At 37.2% G+C, this 22312-nt stretch overlaps 1 protein-coding gene across 2 annotated transcripts in view; it reads right to left on the minus strand.

Annotated features, from left to right (window-relative positions):
• The window catches only part of ROBO1 (roundabout guidance receptor 1), a 702920-nt gene that overhangs the window by 631221 nt on the left and 49387 nt on the right, over positions 1 to 22312 (minus strand). For both annotated transcript variants that reach the window (XM_080587354.1, XM_080587355.1), the window contains exon 2: positions 15092 to 15232. In XM_080587354.1, coding sequence (XP_080443480.1) covers positions 15092 to 15179 — 88 coding nt within the window. In that variant the 5' untranslated portion in view covers positions 15180 to 15232. The remainder of the gene's footprint in view (positions 1 to 15091; positions 15233 to 22312) is intronic.

Genomic DNA, 22312 nt, shown 5'->3' on the forward strand with positions numbered 1-22312 from the left:
CTCCTGGAAAGAAAACAGGAATGCGTGGGCTACAAGAGAGCCACAGTACTCTTTGCCTTGATCCTTGATTTGGATAATTACATGACGAACACGTGCAAGATAAACAACAGCGTATCCACTATTTAGTCTAGAGGCAGCCCAGTTGTCAAAAGAGAAGTAGCAGATGCTAAGGATGGGATTTTACCTGTTCAAAGGTAAATCCAAACTCTTTCTTTAGTGAAGGGAGACAACATACAACTACAGAGGGCAACCCCAAAATGCATCTAGCACACATCTGCTACACTCTGAACTGCCCCTCCTTATGGGGTTGTTAGAACCCCGGTGATCCACTCAGCTGCAAGCATTTTGAGTCAGATTCTGCATTGGTGAAACTAGTTGGATGGATGAAGAACACAGCACCAAAACAGAGATGAAAAAATTCTGCCCGTTTGACAGGAGTTTGATGGGGCTGGACAGTAGGCTGGAGACTTTCACTGAGGGAGAGAATACAGCAATAGGAAGTGCATATAAAGAAAACCATGATTTCCTGTTTTGAGAAGTTATTTGTAAATATTTTTTCTTCTGTTTGCAAATATTTGTGTACTTCAGTTTTGTTTTTTTTTTGTTTTGTTTTGTTTTAAATGAAAGTTACAGTGCTGTTAGGCTGCCATTTCTGAACAATTACATTCAGAGTTCTGCATACAGTAATACTGAAACTTAATTGTGGGTACACCTATTGATTTCTCCCTCCAAATCCTGTAAACAGAAAGTTTAGGCCTATGAATCAGTAGATATGTTAGGAAAAAAAAATGTGATACAGAACGTAAGGTATTATTTCTAACACTATAATAGTGGTAAGGAGTGTGGTCCTACCATTCAAAACACCTAGAGTTTCCACAAATTTGGTTCATATAAGATCAGACACAGCAGGTTTCATTTTTTAAAGAATATTTCACACCTTAATAATATTCTGTGATGAAACGAGGTGTGAACTACTAATGGCTACCTGCCAGCAGTTTGAAGCTTCTTGTGCAGCAGCACTTAGGAAACCTGTGGCAGCTGTATGGATGGATTCCGGTTCTCTGTACGTGCATAGGAAACATGACAGGCAACATAAAAACAGTAGTTCTTAATGAGAGTACCCTGGCTGCAGCCTGGAAGCACTATGCATTCAGACACAGATATTATAGAAAATGAAATTGTTCCACAAACAATAAGTCTAAAACAGCACGAGCCCCTATTCTCTTACATTCTCCCATTTGATCCTTCTACGTATTTGTGAAACCCCCTCTGAAATCCTTTCACCAGTGATTTCCTTTCTCCTCCAGTCCCCCATGCCCTTCTGCATGTCTTTTCCTTTCTTCCTTCCTCCTCTATACTACAAGCCCTCTAGTTACATCTACTCAAACCCCAACATGTACACATCCTGAGCTACACCATGTGCTGATGGCTAGGGGTACTAATCTGGGTCTCTCTCTCTCTATGCAGCTGCTAATTCCCATATGTATTTTATATCTCCCTGGATTCTCTTTCTCTGTTCCATCACAAAAAAAAAAATTGTTAATGGATTCCAAGACTACTGGAGGAAGGAGAGTAATTAAAAAAAACAAGAGTGGCCGAATTTATTAATGCTCAGACATACCATACTATGAGATAAGCTAAACCAAGTTAAAAAGATGACAACACTATATGTGCAGAAAGATTTCTAGCATACTTACAGAACATTATTGTACACGATAGGGTATCTGCAAAAGGAATTTTAACAATGTGGACAGCATGAAATGATATCATACAAAACAGGGTAATCTAAGATAAATAGTCTGAGTGCGAGCATTATCAACTGCAACAAAAAATATTCATTCACTTAACTGAAATACTGGTGATGAATTCTTCACAACCTAAACATTTAATTTTGTGACTAATTTTCTTTCATTATAATCCATTCTATGGCATTTCCTTGGCCAGCCCTCTTCCTGTTCTTCATCATTAGGAACTACACAGCCTCAGAATAGAAGTAGGCAGTCCAGGAGTGATTCCTAACTCCTGGGGCTGAGGAAACTATTGAAGAGCATCCAGTTGGTACCAAGAGTAATCTCAATATGAAAGTCAACACAGCAACTCCTTCCCTGCACTTTACTTTTTAGTCTGAAGGGGGCAGAGATATGGATCTATTTAAACAATTCAACACAGAAAAGCACAAATAGGATATCAGTCTCTGAAGGCACTGAAGGACGAGACCTGGACTTCCCACATTTATTTCCAGGCTCTTACTGCTGCTGGTCCTACAGTAGCAGCCATTCTGCACCAATCCCTCTGTTATGTTCGTCTTCCTTTCCTTGTCCCACTCTTTTTTCCCATCATGTCAAATTCCACAGCAAAATCTCTGTTTTCCTAATTCATTAATAAAACACCTTCTGATACTTTTCCCACACCTTTTTTGTTGAACTGGCTCTTCCGTTCAGCAGCTCTCTCTTGGGAATTTATTTTGTATCACCTTAAGAGAATGAAGGATTGGGTAATCTTCCTGATCTCTCTCCAAAGTCCAGTTCCTATTCTTCATAAGCAATGATCACAGAGAAATTCTTGCTCATCATTTCCAGTTTAAGAACTTTGAAAGAATTTCTCACAAATTCCAATGTGTCAAAACCAGTATCAGCTGCTGATCTGAAATTTCAGGGCCTTATACAACTTATAAATTTGAGTTAAGTTTTCAAAGAGCTGTCAGTAAGATGTCAAGCAAGTCTCACTGCTGAATTTCAAATTCCTGCACCAAGATGTTAACTATGTACTAACAAGTGGAAAAAAAAAAGAAGTTGTTTTATCTGATCTTTCCTTTACCTATCTATCTATATATCAGAACCATTTCCCTTACATTAAACAAACACAGGAATTTGTATTCCTTGGAAGCAGAGAAAATTTCAGTCCAAAATAATTAAGCTAGTCAGAAGAAAGTTCCCATTATTAGGACCTATAAATCATATAGCCATGTTCATTGCTTTATCATTACTAAAACCCGAAATAAACTTTCCAAATGACTGAGAACTTTGCTGTATATTTCTAACTGAACAGGAAATAAAAAAATAATTCCAGAAGTATAAAAGCTTCACGCTACTCCTACATATTCAACTTCTTTACATAAACAGGCTAAAATCTCTCCGTAGTCAAAATAAAAATAAAAAAAAAAACACACAAATATCCATGAGGTAGGAGCAATTCTGCAGAGAAATGGTATTATTTCACAACCAGAAAATGAAAAACGATGAACCAAGTACAACAGAATATCTGCTGATGTACCTCTATGAGACTGAATAAAGACACATACTAAAGATTAAAATAGGAAGTAAAATGAAGTTTTCACCAGAATCACTTAACTCTTTAATTTGACACAAGTCAATTCATAAGCAAGTTTTAACGGTGTCTGCAAGTGTCCCATGGCCGTTAAGTGGAATTTGTTAATTTGGCTCTGTAGCATTAAAATTTTGTTTATCCTTTGCTATGTACATGAATGCCTATGTCACCATCTATTACAATATGGATTTCATGCAATCAGCCTAGAATGAAACTGCAACAGTTTTACTCTAGAACTTCCTTTAGCTTCCAAAAATGTGGAAAATGCGCTTTCATCAATTTTAAACATATTACTGATGTTTCCATGTCTAATATATCTGCTTTTGGTGTTTTCTGAAAAGAGGATATACTAGTTCATTTTTAATAATCAAGATTCTGTCAGTTTTTCTGAAGGAGCAAAACAGACTGTTCTGCAAATGCTGACCAAGGGTTTTCTCTCAGTTCTTGCAAGGTGACTATAATGTAGATTGATTGGAATTTCTGCAGTAATAGAAAGGTTAAATATTTCTAATGAGAGCTCAAAGCCAACTTGACACTGACTGAATACTTTCATAAGGTATGACTGACCTCAAACCATCCTTTTTCTCATTGCACTTAATTCCTTTGAAATACTAGATGATTCAGACTTTCCTGCTACAACATGCACAACTATTTCTTCTAATGTTTCTGTTAAAAAGCCCTCCTTTGTATAGTCTTTCAAAAACCACAGTAGACCAAAAAAAAAAAGGATGGAATATTTCTGAAAAAAAACATAAATTAGAGGCCTATTTCATTCACAAGCCATATTATAATTTTAAATGTGTCTACAATAGGATAAAACACTATCAAGTCCCACAAGAAAAGCAGTAGGAAATAAAGACCGCAGACAGTGAAAGAACTGTCAGTGTAAAGTCAAGGTCCCAGGCTTTAAATAAGCTAGCTCAGGTCCCACAAGTAATCTAGCCATGACAGCAGAGAGCTCAGTTCAGGTAAGCTGTGTGAATGTGGGAGGAGACAAACAAAGTTAACATTTTGGCCTCTCTATATAGTAAGCCCTTTCACAGACAGTGAAATTTTGAAAAAGATGTGTTTTAAAGGAATGGAAAAGAAACAAGGAAGGTAGACAGTAATCACTGTCTTCTTCATACACCTAAGTTTTCTGTATTTTGAGCGCTAAGTCAGGATAGTCTGCATTTTTTGAAAGTTTAGGACAGAACACCATGGGATTCAAGCACCACTTTTGATCTGTGTATCTGAGACTAATCCAAATTAGCTTGTTCATGGCATATGTTAAAACAAAGGTAAAGAATCTGTATTCCCTGCAACAGCTCCAGCCTAAACATAGAATCAGAAGCCCCCATGAGTGATACGTCAGAAGCAGGCCACCACGCTGACATTTAAGGATAGATACTATCTTCTCTGTGCAACGTTGACTGAAGTTAACCTAAAGCTTACCATAGAGCCAATCACAAGTATTTGGGATTATAAACAAATGAAAAAGTGAAAGACGAAAGTATGAGATGTTATAAACTGGTGATAAACACAAAAGAAATAGTAAAATATAGGAAAACTTGTATAAAGATTCATTATTTTCTAGTTCCCATTTGTTTATCAGAGAACAGATTAAAGAGGCAACTGAACATAATCAAGCAATGACTTAGTTCTTATTTAACCACCTATACACTCTTGATGAACCCAAAATGTCCCAGGTCCTCAGTGGAAAATAGTATCATGAACATCTGCAGGCTTTAACCTCTGTTTGCACCAATTCTGAATTAACAGAATGCATAGTCCTGATCTGTAGCCAGAAAAAATGCAGCTTATCAGCTACCATCTGCAAACAAACATGCACTTAGACATGTGGCAAAAGGAGATGATGGAAACCAACTGATCAAATTGGCCATGGGTGCCACGCTTTTCAAAACTGTGATGTTTATGTGTTACAGGCCAAATCAGCAAAGAAGCTTAAGTATACAGCAGATTTCAAGTATTAACTCTCAGAAATTTTACTGTAACATATGATTAAAGAAGACATGATTAAACATTAATTTCAAAACACACAAGTCATCAACTTTATGCATGTGGTGCCATGTTTTTAGATGAAGGATACTAAATTAGTATGTTTTCTGAAATAGTACTGTACATGAACAAAATCTTTAATTTTACACCTAAACATTTAACTCTTAAGTGCCAGACGGACATACAGTGAACAGGAAATTGCTTAATCTTACTTAGTAGGGAGTGCTGTATGTAAATAAAATCTTGAAGGGCATAACTGCAAATAGAGAGAGAGAGGAAGATGACAAAAAGCAGCACATCCTTTTGTTGGGTACCATTAGCTGCCTTTTTATTTTCATATATTAAAAGCGTGACCTTGGAGGTCACATCAGCTGCATGTCAAAATGAAATAGGCATAAACCTCAGTCATTTATGATCTGGTTTAAAAAGCAAGTTCTAAACAATATCATTAAATTTTATCCTTAGGGAAATGTATGTGAGGATTTAAAAAAAAAAAAAAGAAAAAAGCCACCCAAAATGTAATTAAAGAAATGTCTAAACACAGGAACTTAACAGTAAATGACTAACCAGATGTGCTTCACAGCACTGTTAAAGGTTCTTTTATCTTCATGGTAGTCTGTAAGAATGCCCTAAGCAAAAATCATTTTTAAAGGATAGGTGGCTCTTTGTTTTCATACAACAGAGGAAGGTAGGTTGCCTGATCTAGTAGTAACATACAAAGAACATTTGACATGCTATTTTGACAACTAATGTACAATAATTAATGTATGAAAAATATTTATGCTGTTATTAACAATAATACACTTTTTAAAATAGCTGGAATAAAGAACACAGCAACTAATCATATACATATTGCCGTACTGATAACGTGATGATGTATATAGTATAAATACTTAAAGATGTTAGTGTCAATCTAACAGTTAAGGGTGAGAAATATCTTAAAATATGACTTGCTTGCTTTCACCGGTTGCACTATGATTTAAAATTCAGATTAAGCAGAAGGTAGTAATTTCCTGTGAATCTAGAGCAAAAATAAGGTGGATAAAGTGGCAGTCTCTGACAAAAGGATATATATTTCTTTTTTTTCCATATGCAGATACAGGTGTATATAAACCACCCTTTGTCAAGGCAGAAATTGTGCAAATACATTTGACACTTATTAAAATATTTAATAAAGCATCCATAGACACCCTATTACACAGTGCTGAAAATAAATTAGCAAGTATAGATGTGCCTGCGGTAACCCCTTGAATAATGATAAGTGTAAAAACACCCTTGTAAATTGTTACATTCTTTCACTGATATGACTGAAATTAGTTTTATAATTGATGTTAAAGACATTAAGTTGCTTTGAAGGTCTAACAGATTCATCATCTAAATAAAAATTAAATTCAATAGAGACTCTATGTCATTTTGTGTTGTACATTTGTAACCAACGATTAATCTCAGGACAATTGATAAATCATGTAAAAATATTGTATCCTTGTTAGTTCTAATTTAGGTAGAACAAGTTCTGGTCAAAATTATGTTTCCATTATCTATAAATATATATATAGTGTTTGTGCCAGATTCTTCATTAACTGCACGAAACACAGTCTTTACAGTAGAATTCAAGCAAATGCGTTCTTAGATTATTATATGCAAACATCTGTACAGTAACCTTGCTACCAATTTTGGAGCGTCACAAGACTAAGAAACCGTGAGTTTGTAATGCCTATAAGAGATATTCAAGGCCTGACTGTCAGTCTTATAATTAATATATTTTATCTCTAAAACGTAGAGCTTCAAGTAAGACTATTTGTGAAGCAAACAATGAGTATTTACCAGCAGTTTTGCCAATAAAAGCATCAGAATCCAGTCTACAATTTCGTTGTTGTTATTATTTTTTTTTAAACAAAATCTCAAGCAGTGGCCAATCAAATCCATATCAAAAAGAAAAGATTCCCTACTCATTATATATATCAAAACTTTTGTTGTCAAGAGCTTGACTGTCATTGTGGACATATTTTCTTATTACTTATCTCCTAATTTTAGTGGATACCCTTCCCAAAACTTTGGTTTTGAGATCAGTTTTGGAAAATATTCCTTCACTATATTCAGAACAAGTAGACTATCTCTGTGCTTTGAGGATAATCACAGACAGGAATTTGGGGGATGGGGTGGGAAGGAGGAAATGCATCTGTGATTACATCCTCAAGAAGTAAGAGAAAAAGGGAAACAAAGCAAAGTGCCCCCTTCTTACATATACACAGAAGCTACTTAGAGAAGGGTCTACCTCCAGGCACAATAAGAGCAGGCTGTATCGTCTAACCTCTATCAGTCATAATCTAGAACAGTGCCACTTTCTATTAACAAAGCAATAGAGGAACTAAAATTACTTATATTGGTCTACGCAAGTCACTCAGTTTGCTCCAGTGCATTTTGATGACTTAATTAGGAAGACGGTGCAGCACATGTGCTCTTCTAGACAGGCTCAACACAAAGGCCACATCATAAAAGCAGAATAGGTACGTGTTCTACACCTAGATTAAAAATACGGATTTCTTCATTAAGTGCCTTGCAGACTACTGATTACTGTGCCTCTTCGTTTGTCTCCGTATATTCAGACGATTAAATAAAGCATCATGCTTTATTTCTTTCTTTCTAAAGGCTAATAAAGGAGCCACGAGTTGAAGTACAGCTGGCAATCTTTTTATTTATTAAGACCTCAGTGTACACAGTGACAATCTCTGGGAGGCAAGGCATGTGCTGGGATTTTTTTTTTCTCCCCTTCAACATTTGTCCTCTTTCAAGGCACAGCATTTCTAGTGATAGGAATTCCAAACCTTTGTCATACTGCCAAGAAAGGAGAGGAGGCAAACAAACAAACAAACAAACAAAAAAAAGCATAAAAAACTTCAGGTGAAACCATAAAGCCAAGGAATGAGAAATAATTTGAGAACTTCGAACATGTGCTTATGTCAGTCACAGTCAAACAGATTGGTAACTGACAAAATTGTAAAAATCAGCTGGCGTATGTCAGATAGACTCAGAAGAATTTTAGTCACAATATTTAAAATTAAGAAAAAACTGCTATGTGTTTTTAGTTTTCTTGCTTCTATCAGCAGAGATGGATGACTAGGTAAATTACACATCATTACGGAGGTAGATTAACTGAAAACAGTGTAATGATTGCCATACAACAGTATATACAGCTGCCATTTTATAACAAGAAATGATTATCTCTTGTGTTTTTAAGTAATCCATTTTGTACCATAATAACAGAAATTATACACAGTGATATCGTTCCTGATATCATTTCATGGAAACACCATGTTTCCTTGATAACATATACATTATAGCATAACAATGTGATCTAGCATTAATTTATCAGTGTTGGGATATAAATACATTTTTCAAATATTTTGCAAGGATGACGTATTAACCTGCACCTCACAGAAAAATGAATACTCCATGATGCAAAATGTCCCTTGAGTAAGGAGTTATCAGCTGATACCTGTATGTAGTTATGCACGCTTACAAATGTGTATACACATGCATAAACATACATGGTCAAATTAGATGACTTCAGCTGGTACTGCTTCCTCTCCACAAAAGGTTGCAGTACAGTCTGTGCTAGGAATGTACAAAACAAACCTGGAGTTTACAAGAGCACAGATACCATTTTTTTCCTCTATGTTTTGTTTTTTATTTTGTCTATTTTATTAAATACTTTTACTGTAAGGTTTATCTTTCAAAGGGATAACCAAAAGGTGTGCAGGTTTGCAGGCTTTTCTTGTTTTGAGGGTTTTATCTTTTATCTTTTTTTTTTTAATGTCTGTGTTGGTTGGAAGGTGGTGAGGTATTTGTTTCAAACCTGGTTTGAAGAATATTTTGTCTGCTTCACGTTGATTGGGCGCAGATGACAGAAACACATCTTTCCACATGTTTCTTGACCTCTGCAAGGCCTAAACTGCCTGACTACTCTCTCTGAATTTGACCTTGAATACCACTGTCCACAAATTTTGAGGCACTTACTAATGAAAATGATACATTAAATCATCATCCCTTGCTATGCATCACTTCCAGATGCATTAATTAAAGTTATATTAAATTAGGATCACAAAAATGTAATTTATAGCCAAGACTGATGTATCATAAGGCTTTTGAACACAAAATTACTGCAGAACGTGCACCAATATAGGGCATTTCTTGCTGCTACATTTTGTCAACAGAACAGCCATGCCAAGAGTGGAACAGAAAAGTGGGACAGAGTCCAGAGGAGAGCCTCTAGAATGATCAGAGGGCTGAGACATACGAAAACCTGGGAGAGGCTAAGAAAATGGGTTCGTTTAGCACATAGAAGTCCAAGGGAGGAGTCTGTAATTAGACTTCAGCTACCTTACAGAAAGTTTCCCAAAAGCGAACGCCAGACTCTCCTTCAGACGTGAGCAGTGAAAGGACAAGAGGCAAGATCACAAAATACGAGAAGTTCCAGCTGGCTCTAAGGGCGGGGGGGGGGAAGTGTCCAAAAAAGGTTATGATATTTCCATCCCTGGAGATGTTCAGCACTCAGCTAGACAAGGCCTTGTGCAACCTGATTTAACTCTGAAGACAACATTGTTTTGAGGGGGAAAAAAAAAATCAGACTAAATGACCTCCAGATGTGCCTTGTAACCTAAATTTTTGCATGAGTGCCTACATATCAGAACTATACACTTTCATTTTTGTACATATGGCTTTAATCAAAAGTAGCTAAAAGTTAACTTCATTTTGGCTCAGATTCAACTCCAGAATAAGTGAAATTTATATGGAATTTGGGGACCTATATTTAAAAATTTAACCCTGTAAAATCATGTCCTTCCATATTTAGAATTAATATTCTCCAAGGAATTTAAGCCGTGCTCCTGAGAAGGCTCAGATTTACATATGTTGTGAGTTTTTTGGCATCTATCCTCTGCCTTATTTCCCCATTGACCTACAAACGAGGCTTTCCTGTTCAGGTACTCTGAAATGTTTATTGGCTCATCACAAAAGTATGAACAATCATTACTTTAAACCAATAGAAAAATATAACCAACAAAACTGCCATCTTTGTAAATATCAGCTCAGCTGCTGGATAACTTGCTCAGAATGGGTGAAATTTATGCTCAGGTATTTCCCAGCTGAAGGAATTTAAATCCACATGTCCTACTCTTTGAGAAAGTATCAAGGGAGTACTTTTAAGGTCACTCTTAATTTCTTTAGCTCAATGAGTCTTCACTGTTCCTTTGCAACTTCACAAACAGGGGCTTGCATGGAATCTGAATCCAATTCTTTTTGCCTCTGAGGCTATGTCAAAAGACAGGCAGTAAGTAAACTGTGGACTACGTTGGTTCAAACTTTTCATATTTTAACATTACCCTCAGAAATATCTGCAAAATCATAAAGTTAGATACATTCTTCAAGTGAACTATTCAATGCCTTACTCAGATCACAGATTTATTTTGGATATTTGATTGAAAATTAATTCAGGCATGTTAAAAGCACAGGAGAATTTGTGTGTGTACACTACATTATAAAAGATGGTCATGATCTTTATTAAGCAACAAATGAAGATCTTTCAGTGCTAGGAACCATTTTTTTCAGGGCAACTTCAGAGGTTGAAGGGACACAAGAAAATCGAATTTCTTGTCAGAATGTATAAAACACTTAGAAACCTGGAGTACCATATTCAGATAAAATTTAGTAGTTTGACAAGCAGGTAACAAAGGGAACCTGCAAATCTGTAAGCTGTTTTCACTAGCCAGATCACAGATTCTTGAGGATTGAAAAGTTAAGTGATTTTGAAAAAAAAAAAAAAAAACACACCAAATAACTTCGTAGAAAAGGCAGACCTGAAGAGTGACTTACATTACTGGGTTATGATTAACTTGATGAAAGCTCTTAGATAAAAGCTTTAGATTCCAAAAATGACAGCTTACACCTCAGCATGGCTTTAAAGGTAGGCAAAAAGTGCCTACTCTGGTTAAAATTTAGAGGTAATGAAAAAAGAACATTTGCATTTCTGAAAGTTTCATTATGTTTAATAACTGTCTCCTGTTGAAAGAGGTAAACAAGCTAGGATAGTGAACATATTTTCTCCAATGTTGCATTAGCAAGCCAAGAAATGCTCAGGAATAGAAAATTTAAAATATTCTTGTTTACTTCAGGAGAGGTCAAATCCTGAGTTGGTTCTCTTCAGGACTTTGGTAGGCTTCTATGATTATCAGAGAATGTTTTTTGTTTTTTTTCATTTGTTTCAAAGTTTCACTAGTGAAACATTTCTCAAATTTACATTCTGTTGTGTATATTTTATATATATTACACTTTGTTGCTTATATGTATCTCCTAAAGGAGAACTATTTCCTGAAGAAAAGAAATACACTTCACATTTAAAAATCAAAACAGGTGTCCGAAAAAAATAATAAAAAAAAACACACTTCTTTTACTTGAAAATGATGAAAATGCCAGATTTCTAGTACATTAGTATTGCTCAAGTACTGGGAGACAGTATGTGTAGACCATGGAGGTACACAAGCTTCTACCAAAATCTCAAAAACCTGGGTTCAAAAGAAGTTCTCTCCTCATCCTCCTCTCTCTAAGATCTACAAGAATTCTGTTATAAAAATCTACCATTAAATCTACCAAGAGCATTCAAAATTTGTCATTACGTGGTTTTACAAGTCTTTTGTTGTCCAGGCATCTCTGTAAAGCTCAAGGACTAACTCGATACCACATATCTAGCCTCTGTTCCAGTTCAGATGGATGGCACTTCCACAGTACTCCCTGCTTGAAGTAAGGATCCCAAGCCCAGCCAGGTCCATGAGGAATGTTCCTACTGTTTTTGTTATCAGACCACGAATCTGAAAGCTTGTTCCCACCTTTACAAAAGAAAACTGGAAAAACAAAAAAAACCACAAGCATCCCAATTTAAATTATTAGTCTTTTTCTGCATGTGGGTTTTGTAGTTCTTCTGTTGTTCTTAAATATTTTTGACAATGTAGTAACTGCAAACTTTAAAACAATTCAATGATTTAACTGAAAACATAAAGCTCGATGCATGCATTTAGACAAAATATAGCATTAGTTAATGTCAAGTTTTCTTAGATCAGTGCACTTTAAAATCATCAAAATCAGCTATGAAGTTATCCAGCTTTTAAATATGCAAGGCAACTCAAAAGAAAACAAATCACATCTTTCCCAGACAATGTTCAACCCCTGATTAAATAAAGATATGCCAAGGCAGAGATACTTTATGCCTCAGGAGACGGCCATAGTGGAACTGAGAGTGTATTTTATATGTGAATTAGAGGTAAGATGTAATGACATGAGATGAAAGACTCAGCCGTGATTTTAATAAAGGGGGGAGACAGTACTTCCCTGTGGACCCCATATGCAAAAGAGTGCGACTCAACGAGAATACATGAAAAGATTCAGTAAAAAAATGCAATAAATGTTTCAAAGTTGTAAGACCACCATTAAAATTCATCACATTTTACTGAAGTCAAGAATTCCAGTTCTGAGGGTAAACTTTAACACTTTTCTGATGGTTTGTCACATGAAATTACAGCTATGTCATCAATAAGCTGGAACCATTTTTGATGTTTAGATTTGGAAGGTTTGAAACAATAAAATTTTTAAGGAGTTCTATAACGGGAAAAGTAACCTAAAAATTATTTCATTGAATCTGATGCTTTGAAAGCAAGTTTTCTTACTGAAACAAAAAATACTTAAATTAGTAGTACTAAGATCAGACACATTTTAGCTGTTTAGTGCTTTTAGTAATCCTCAGAAAAAGCTGTTATGTACTGTTATATTGAGATACAATAATATCCAATATATTGTTATTGAGATATAATATCTTGATATCTAAGAATATGAATATCAAATATTGAATATCGAAGACGTGATATCTAAGAATCCACCCCACCCCCATTGCAGGGGGGTTGGAACTAGATCATCTTTAAGGTCCCTTCCAACCCAAACCATTCTACAGTGATTCCATGAATACAGAAAAAATCTGAAGAAACATTATTATTTTTATTTTCTCCCCATTAAATATAGGGGAAACTTTCAGATTTTGCACAGTTCTCTTTCTGCGCATTAAAAAAAAATAGGAGAGACTTGCCTTTGTAAGAAAGTCATGAAAAGAACAAAATGAATGGGATGAACTGCTTGAAGGAAAAAAAAAATCCTGCTTTATTTGATCTTGTGATAATCGCACTTCTGGCACCCTGCCAGCTAGTCTAAGCACACTGATGTCTGGCCAAGCAGAGTAATCTCTTGGTTCAAGTCTAGGGTCTGTGATGAAAATTACAAAGCAGGGACAAAATCAAAATGCCACCTGTGATTTTATTCTGAAACTAATTTGACGGAAAAAGTAATACAATGCCAACAGCCTTTTTAGTAGTGTCTACAAAACTATGACTAAATTGAAACCAATGAAAGCAGATAGAGGTAGCTATCATGCAAATACATTTGGATCTGCAGGCATTCTTTTTAAAAAGAGCAGTAGATGTCTTTCTGACAAGTAAATTGCTTTGAAATGATTTTTGAAGTCTGAGGTCAAACTTTTAAAATGATAATTTTAACTTACATCTTCCCTTATTCTGGAGTCTTTTTGCTTCTCCTATATAACGCATTTGAAACCAACAAAATCAGAAAGAAAAAAGGTACCATTTCATTTCCTTAATTTACCTTCCATGAGCCACCATTCATTATAGGTCAACAAACCCTTGAAGGAAAAACCTGTTCCTTTCTCTTTCTATTGAGTAGTCTATATTTGAACTAGCTGCCTACGGATATACGGAGAACTGTATATACAAAAAAATCTGTATGCACAGTGTATTCAAGTCAGAAATCCAGCCAATAAAGTTGTCTACATTATTCAAATCCAAAACAGGGGAAAAAAACACCAAAAAATCATTGTGTCACGTTTTTTTCTTTTAATATGTCTACTGGGTCTTCCTACATTTTAATGAGTAAATACCCATTATTAGCAGCACTGAACATAACTTGAGTTTTTCCGTAATAAATATTGAAAATGATTCATGATGACTCAAAAGCTGTTTTTACCCGTTTATTCTAAAGAGGGAAAAAAATAAAATTGTTTCCTCCATTTCCTCCATTGCTTCAATTAAAAAAAAAAAACACTGCTCACTGCAGCAGAGTGATACTGGTTAGCTATCTATTTCACCACCTCCCCTTTCAAGCTGGACAGGCTGGACAGCATTTTGCTGATTTTGTACACACTTACTACACTTCTCTGCACGAAGAAGACTTGCCACATGTGGACAGAAGCACAGTTACCAATGTCTTGAATTCCACCAAAAACACTGTATTTCAGCTATTTCACATTTATAGTGGCCTGCTATTTTCCTCCTCAGCAAAGATCTCTATAGATTTCCTATTCTCTTTGATCTTCAAGTCTGTTCTGCACTCTGTACTTCCTCCCCCTGCCAACAGTGCTAATCAAAGGAATGTTTTAATAGCCACCTTAATCTTCTCATATTTTGATTTTCAGGCCACTCCTTTTCTATATTGTCCTTTATAATCGAAACAAAAAAATTCACTGCAGCACAGACACTACAGCACTTATTAAATTATGTTTGCAATATACCGTTATGTACATAAATTTCTGAACTTATCCCCCCCCCCACACACAGAAAGAAATCTTTTATGTATATACATGCACACATTCACAGTGACATCATAAAAATGTTTTGTAAAAATACGAACATTCATGTTTAAATAAAAAGGTACCTACCTGGAATAAGCTGACCCAGTAAGTGATGACATCTGGAAAGGCTGCATGCAGCTACTATGACCAAAAAAGGATAATGTTTCCATTTCATGATGTGTCCTTCCTTGCATTACACCAGCTCAGCAGTACTAACGTAAATGTTACCTGCAATAAGCAATGGAAATATGAACAGATGAATTAATGATAAATTTAAGTTACTTCCAAATATTTTTGCCCAGTATGATTTTGTCAGGTATGCTGGTTTCAGTACAGTCAACCACAAAAGCCAGATTTTCTAACAGTTAGGAAGCTATAAGCTACAACCAGAAATATATTAACTATCCTTGCAGAGCAGACAACCCCTAAAAGGATGCTTTAAAGCAGACACAAGGAGATCCAACATATATTTTGAAGTGCTGCATGTTCTTTGGTTATGATGCAAACCGAGTTATTAAAGAGATGGGATAATTCAGTGTAGTTATATGTAAACACTTGCCTAAACTTAAAAACATCCTACAATAGCATTCAGCTTTGTAAAAAAGCAGGGTTAAAACTTCGGACCAGTCCTCATCTTATGGCATGATGTTTTGGCTGAATGAGGATGAGGGATAATTTCACCCAGTAATGACTTCACGTGTTAAGGTATCTTTTGAGTGAGTTTGTGTTATTGAGGGCAGGTTTTTTCATTTGACTACCAGTAAAATTGAATCTTATGAAGAAAGAAAATCTTTTGAATCATAATGTAATTTTCACACTAATTTTTCTGACCACTACAACTGTAGATTGAGAAACATTCACAAATCTATCACTGCTTAAAAATAATTACTGCTCCTCCTATTCATTTTCTTGCACTTCAGCTATATTGGTGCTTAGGTCTTGTTTACAGTACACATATCTGTTCACAATGCCTTTCCTTTATGGGTTTCTGAAAAACTTAGTGTTCTTTAAACAATCATAGGCTTCTGAAAAACATCTTATGTTTTTAAAAAGACCTCTTTAAATATATGCAATCTTTAAACAAATACAACAGTTTCACTGCATTGTTTTGTTTCTTTGATTTTGACAAGGGCCTCAATGCAGTCATGCATTTCATTTTGTAATGTCCTATACATTGTGTAATATCTGGGGTTCACACCAAGTTCTGGTGATAAAAGAGATGATATTTCAAGTGTTTGTCAAGTTACATATCACTCACAACTGCCTGACCCTAACCAACAATTAGAGACTGCTGAACACAATTGTGATCAATAGGTAGGCTGTCTCATGCAGTTCTATTCCAATAATAAATGACAACATTGGACCTTGATAACATCACACCTGCACTTTTCATTTCTCTCTCCTTGTACTTGTTCCATCTGCAGTTGAGAGGTTTGGATCAGGATCAGCAGACAATCATAACAAGGTTGTGAGAGGGTGTTAAGAAGATGGACCCAGGCTTTTTTCATAGGTGCCCAGTGCCAGGGCAAGAGGCACAAACTGGAACACAACAGGTTCTGTCTGAACATCAGGAAGCACTTCACTATGCAGGTGATGGAGCACTAGCAAGGACTGCCCAAAGATGCCGTGGAGTCTCCCTCCTTGGAGATATTTAAAAGCCACGGAGACATGTTGAAGCTGGAGCAGTGACAAAATTGCAGTGCTATCAGTCACTTGTTCAGTCTGCTGGGACAGAATTTGCAGCAGTAGACTTTATATTTAATGACTGCAGATAGAAGAGTTATATCATTACTGTGAATATTTGGTGCCACCTGATAGTTTGGGATGTTCAAAAATGCATAAATGAGTTAAATTAGAATAGATTCAATCACTTGCTGATGTTGCATTTTACATTTGATTATTGTGTTACACCTGGACTTCTATTATCTTAGCAACCAGAACTAATAATACTCCATTTCCTACTACTACTATTACTTAAACCCTACAAAATATTTTTTTCTTCCTTTTTTCTCACTTTTCCTGCACTGGACACCAAAACCCAGTTCCTTCTCTTCCCTGCAATCAATGGCCAAGCTGCTGTTGCAAGCTGCTCTAAATGCCGTTTGTACTATGACTCCAAGACTGAAATGAGGAATTGCAAATTCGGGCCTTCAGAATATCGATCTCTTTCTCTATGTGGTAGTACAGGCTTGCTTTATGAAGCTGTTTACCATATGGGATTCAGGGATTCAGATTCCCATAGTTTTTGCATCTGTATTTTCAAGTTGCGTATGTAAAACTCAACGCTGCTTCTGACGCAAAGCTGATGAGGCAGCCCATCAAACTCAGTTCACCAAACAAAAAAATAACACTTTCAGATTAGGATGTACTTTGCCATTATAATGTGAGGTGCTCATACAATATACATGAAAGAAACATTTCATTAATACATGTTGCAAATTCATTCAAGGACTCAGAGATTCAGGAAGAATATGGCTTTCCATCCAGTGACAACACAGAAGCTCTATCAACATCAACAGGAGTTCGGAGCACACACTCTGTGGGGATAATTTCATTTGTGGACCTTTGTACCAGGCTCAGGTGTTGGCAGTGGGGTGCTGTGGGGCCTCTGCCTGAGGTGATGCCAGGGTTGCCTCATGCCAGCCCCCGCCAGCTCTAACGGCCCCACTGCAGGGCACGGCCAGGCCTGCAGCCACCCTGTGAGAAAGGACACGATGTTGCATAAAGGGTAGGGGAAAAAAGCATGAGACACTGCCCTGTGAACATCAGGGGCAGAAAAGGAGGAGGTGCTCCACATGCCAGAGGAGATACTCACCAGCAGCTTGCTGAGACAACCACGGCGGAGCAGGTTTATCCTGAAAGGACTGCAGCCCATGGAGACCCCACACTGGAGCAGATTTGTCCCGAATGACTGCAGCCCCTAGAAAAGACCCCACTGGAGCAGGGGAAGAGTATGCAGAGGAAGGAGCAGCAAAGAGGATCTGCTACAGACTGACCACAGCCTCCATCCCTTTGCATCACTCCGGGTGTAGGTGGGAGGTAGAGGAGTTGGGGATGGGGAGTGCCCTACATGTAAATGAATCCCATGCACAAGTCCAAGTTTTGTCTTTTCCATACCCCTCTCTCCCATTTTCTGAATTGGTGGACTGTGACTTTAATCCCTTTCCATGTGCCACAGCTGCACAAGAAGCTCAGGCCTTGACTGCATGGCTTGTTTGTTAAAGCCTTTTCTCATCTAATTCTGCTTGTGTCTCATGCTTGATTATCAAATTAGTATTGAATCTTGAAAATTGAAATATTTCAGTGTTATTAAAAACATCTGCTATTCTTACGGAATTTTTCAGTGAAGATGGTTTTCATGAAGCCAAATAATTTTGATATGAAAACAGGTTTTTTTTTGGTGTGCGCGCGCACACAATCAATTCCTGTAGATATTCCTTGAAAATAATCCTGAAGGGGAGGCTGATTCTCTATACTCAGAGTACAGTGCTTTCTTCTGAAATACCAGCCCTGATAACAGGAAAGATAAAGTAGGAAAAGATGTCATTGAAATAGAAAGTGGTTTTCAGATATAAGCTGAGTTCAGCAGAAGAGACGGATGGAGACAAGATCTTTCTTATCATATTCTACTGCCACAGTCCTGCAATTCAAGTACTACATTACAGCAGTGGAAGAAACCCACAGAAACATATCAGAACCAAAAGAAATGAGCAGGCAATTTAAAACACTAATTACCTTATATTACATACTAAAAAAATGTGAAGTATCTGCTATGTTTATGTAGAACTACTCATATATAAGTCATAACACTTAACTTTTTGACTATAGTAACCAAGCTAAATGTTCCTGTGTCTGGTCTTACTCTTCAATTAGTTTTTCAGGGTCTGAACTACAAAACTAATATTGTGGAATGAGGACTGGCACTAATTAGATGTTGCCAGTGACAGAAGAAGGATGAACTAGCCATATATACTTCAGCTGGCCTGAGACCTTGCTTAATACCATATTAGATGACTGCAGATCTGTACCAGAACGTGAAAGAAAAGATTCAGGTCCAGTGTCTATGGTGCACAATGAAGATAAACACTGGTTCCTCTATGACATTATAATCATTGAAGAATCAATGGCAAATTAAACTGCACAAACCCAGAGGGGAAAGCAGCACTATGGTAAATGAAGGGAAAGAGTCTAATCAATTATTTTCTTCCACTCTCCAAACACAGTACTATTTATCACTATAGTCAGCGCAGCATTCAGCAGCAGAAGTAAAGACATCGAGTCATGACAAAAAACAATTTTTTTTTTTAAAATACTATTCTTTTTCTCAGAAATGGTAACTAAATCAGTAAGACTAGATTTTCACAGGATTTTGAAAAGAAGAAAACGACACTAAGGTCAAACAATTAAGATTCTAACTCAAAAAAAAAAACACCTATTTTTATAAAATCTACAATCTTTGGTAAATACTATGCTAGAGAAGACTGTTTAACTGATGAAACTGAATTTTGACTTGCCGTGTACTCAAAGGCCATGTTGGAGTGGAATGACAATTTTACTAAAAGGATAAGAACCAGACAGCGGTCTTTCTGAAGCAATATTAACTCCTTTTGAATGCAAGCTATTTTTAAAGCTTTTCATGCACTATTAGGCCTGATGACAGTGGATGGAGCTTCCCTGATTTTCAGTCCTTATGTTGAACAGTCCTAGTGTTTATTAGTTAGAATCCAGTTATCTCCTCATCTGTTTAGACTGACGCTACTTTCGAGCTTACTCCTCCTGTGCATTATCATCAGTAAAGTTACATATCACTGAAACGAAGAACTTCATTCTACTGTTTTAAACATCCTGTCTGTTAAACTAAATTTATTTGGAGTTCTAAGAGGATGAGAAGGAAGTATGGCCATACACTGTCTCAACTGTTTCCACTTAGGAGCAAGAATGACAACCAGTTGATGAGCTAGGGGAAAAAAAATTGCCCAGCTCCTCTCCTTTTTTTGTTATAAAGTAAATGAACTCTTCTAAGATGAAAGCAACTGCAAAAACAAATCTATTTAAACCAGAATAGCCATTAGTATAGAGCAACTACAGATCTGGACTGTGATCCTTTCCGTAACAGCTTCAGCAAACAGCTCCATACAAACTGGTATGTGGTACTTATTCATGAAGCTTACCTTATTTAATGTTTTACTATACCAAAACATTTTTTTTATTTTTTTAAGAAATAAGTTATAGGAAGGTTTTTACAGTTGATGATAAAAGACTTGTACTTATTTTAAGACGCATTTTCTTTTGTTTGTCTGTTTGGTCAGTTTTGCTTTTTGTTTTGTTTAATCCAGTGAGAAAAACAAGGGTAAAAAAAATGAATTGGATGTCCTCAGTTTACATTTCTAGGCTGGCAGGTGACACACACTTACGTAGATAGTTTTTTCCAAGAGTTTAAGTTACTTGATTCTCTGTATGGTATATTTACTGCCTAAATAGTACCACAGCAGCAGTTCACCTAGAATAATTCAAACAGGGAAAAAAAAAGAAAAAAAAAAGTTGTGTCATGTTTTGTCCACTCTTACTGAGAGACTCAAGCAGAAACCCAAACATCAGTATCAGCCTGACAAACTGTGGTACATGACATAAAATGTAGCCTAAATCCTAAATTCACTCTACTGAACTGCCTACACATGAAAACTTGGTGTGAGGAACTAAAGTTATGACAAAAGAGAAACATCTTTTTTTCCCTACTAGCCTCATAAACAATCTCTCTACCATAAAGTCTGCTAATCTCTAATGTTTCCTTAACTTCTCTGATTAAATAAACTGAGATTAACTTTGTAGAAGGGGCAACTTTAACAAAGACATTTTCCTCAGAGGAGTCCATAAATGAGACAGCAAGCAACAGAACATGATTTTTACATAAGAAATCAATATATTCGTAGTTCAGTAAATGTGCAATGCAGAGTAAAAAGCATGACCTGGAATATGAAGGAGTGTAAATAAAGAGCAAAAAAATAACCACCAAAAACCAACCAAAAAAAATCATTAAGTGTAAAACAGTGATTTCCAATAGTTTTGTGCATTGGAGCCGCCCAAGAAAACTGACAGTGTTGAGCGTGGGAGATAGCTTCCTGACGCAGCTGGTCAGTGAACCTACCAGGGGTGGTGCCCCGCTAGACCTTCTCTTCACAAACAGAGAAGGACTGGTGGGAGATGTGGTGGTCGGAAGCTGTCTGGGGCAGAGTGACCACGAAATGGTAGAGTTCTCTATTCTTGGCGAGGCCAGGAAGGGGACCAGTAAAACTGCTGTATTGGACTTCCGGAGGGCTGACTTTGAGCTGCTCAGGACGCTGGTTGGCCGAGTCCCTCGGGAGGCGGTTCTGAAGGGCAGAGGAGTCCAGGAAGGCTGGACGCTCCTCAAGAAGGAAATCGTGATGGCACAGGAACGGTCCGTCCCCACGTGCCCAAAGACGAGCCGGCGTGGAAGAAGACCGGCCTGGCTCAACAGAGAGTTGCGGCTTGTGCTTAGCAGAAAAAAGAGGGTTTACAATCTTTGGAAAAAAGGGCGGGCCACTGAGGAGGACTACAAGGATGTAGCGAGGCTGTGCAGGGAGAAAATTAGAAAGGCCAAAGCTCATCTGGAGCTCAACCTGGCTACTGCCGTTAAAGACAACAAAAAATCCTTTTACAAATATACCAGCGTGAAACGGAGGACTAAGGAGAATCTCCATCCTTTACTGGATGCGAGGGGGAACCTAGTTACTGAGGATGAGGAAAAGGCTGAGGTGCTTAATGCCGCCTTTGCCTCAGTCTTTAGCGGCAGTACCGGTTGTTCTCTGGATACCCAGTGCCTTGAGCTGGTGGAAGGGGATGGGGAGCAGGACGTGGCCCTCGCTATCCATGAGGAAATGGTTGGCGACCTGCTACGGAGCTTGGATGTGTGCAAGTCGATGGGGCCGGATGGGATGCACCCGAGGGTATTGAAAGAACTGGCGGAGGAGCTGGCCGAGCCGCTTTCCATCATTTATTGGCAGTCCTGGCTATCGGGGGAGGTCCCAGTTGACTGGTGGCTAGCCAATGTGACGCCCATCTATAAGAAGGGCCGGAGGGCAGACCCGGGGAACTATAGGCCTGTCAGTTTGACCTCAGTGCCAGGAAAGCTCATGGAGCAGATTATCTTGAGGGTCATCACGCAGCACTTGCAGGGCAAGCAGGCGATCAGGCCCAGTCAGCATGGGTTTATGAAAGGCAGGTCCTGCTTGACGAACCTGATCTCCTTCTATGACCAAGTGACACGCTTGGTGGATGAGGGAAAGGCTG

Source organism: Anser brachyrhynchus (assembly GCF_964034855.1).
Source record: "Anser brachyrhynchus genome assembly, chromosome: 1".
Lineage (NCBI taxonomy): Eukaryota > Metazoa > Chordata > Aves > Anseriformes > Anatidae > Anser > Anser brachyrhynchus.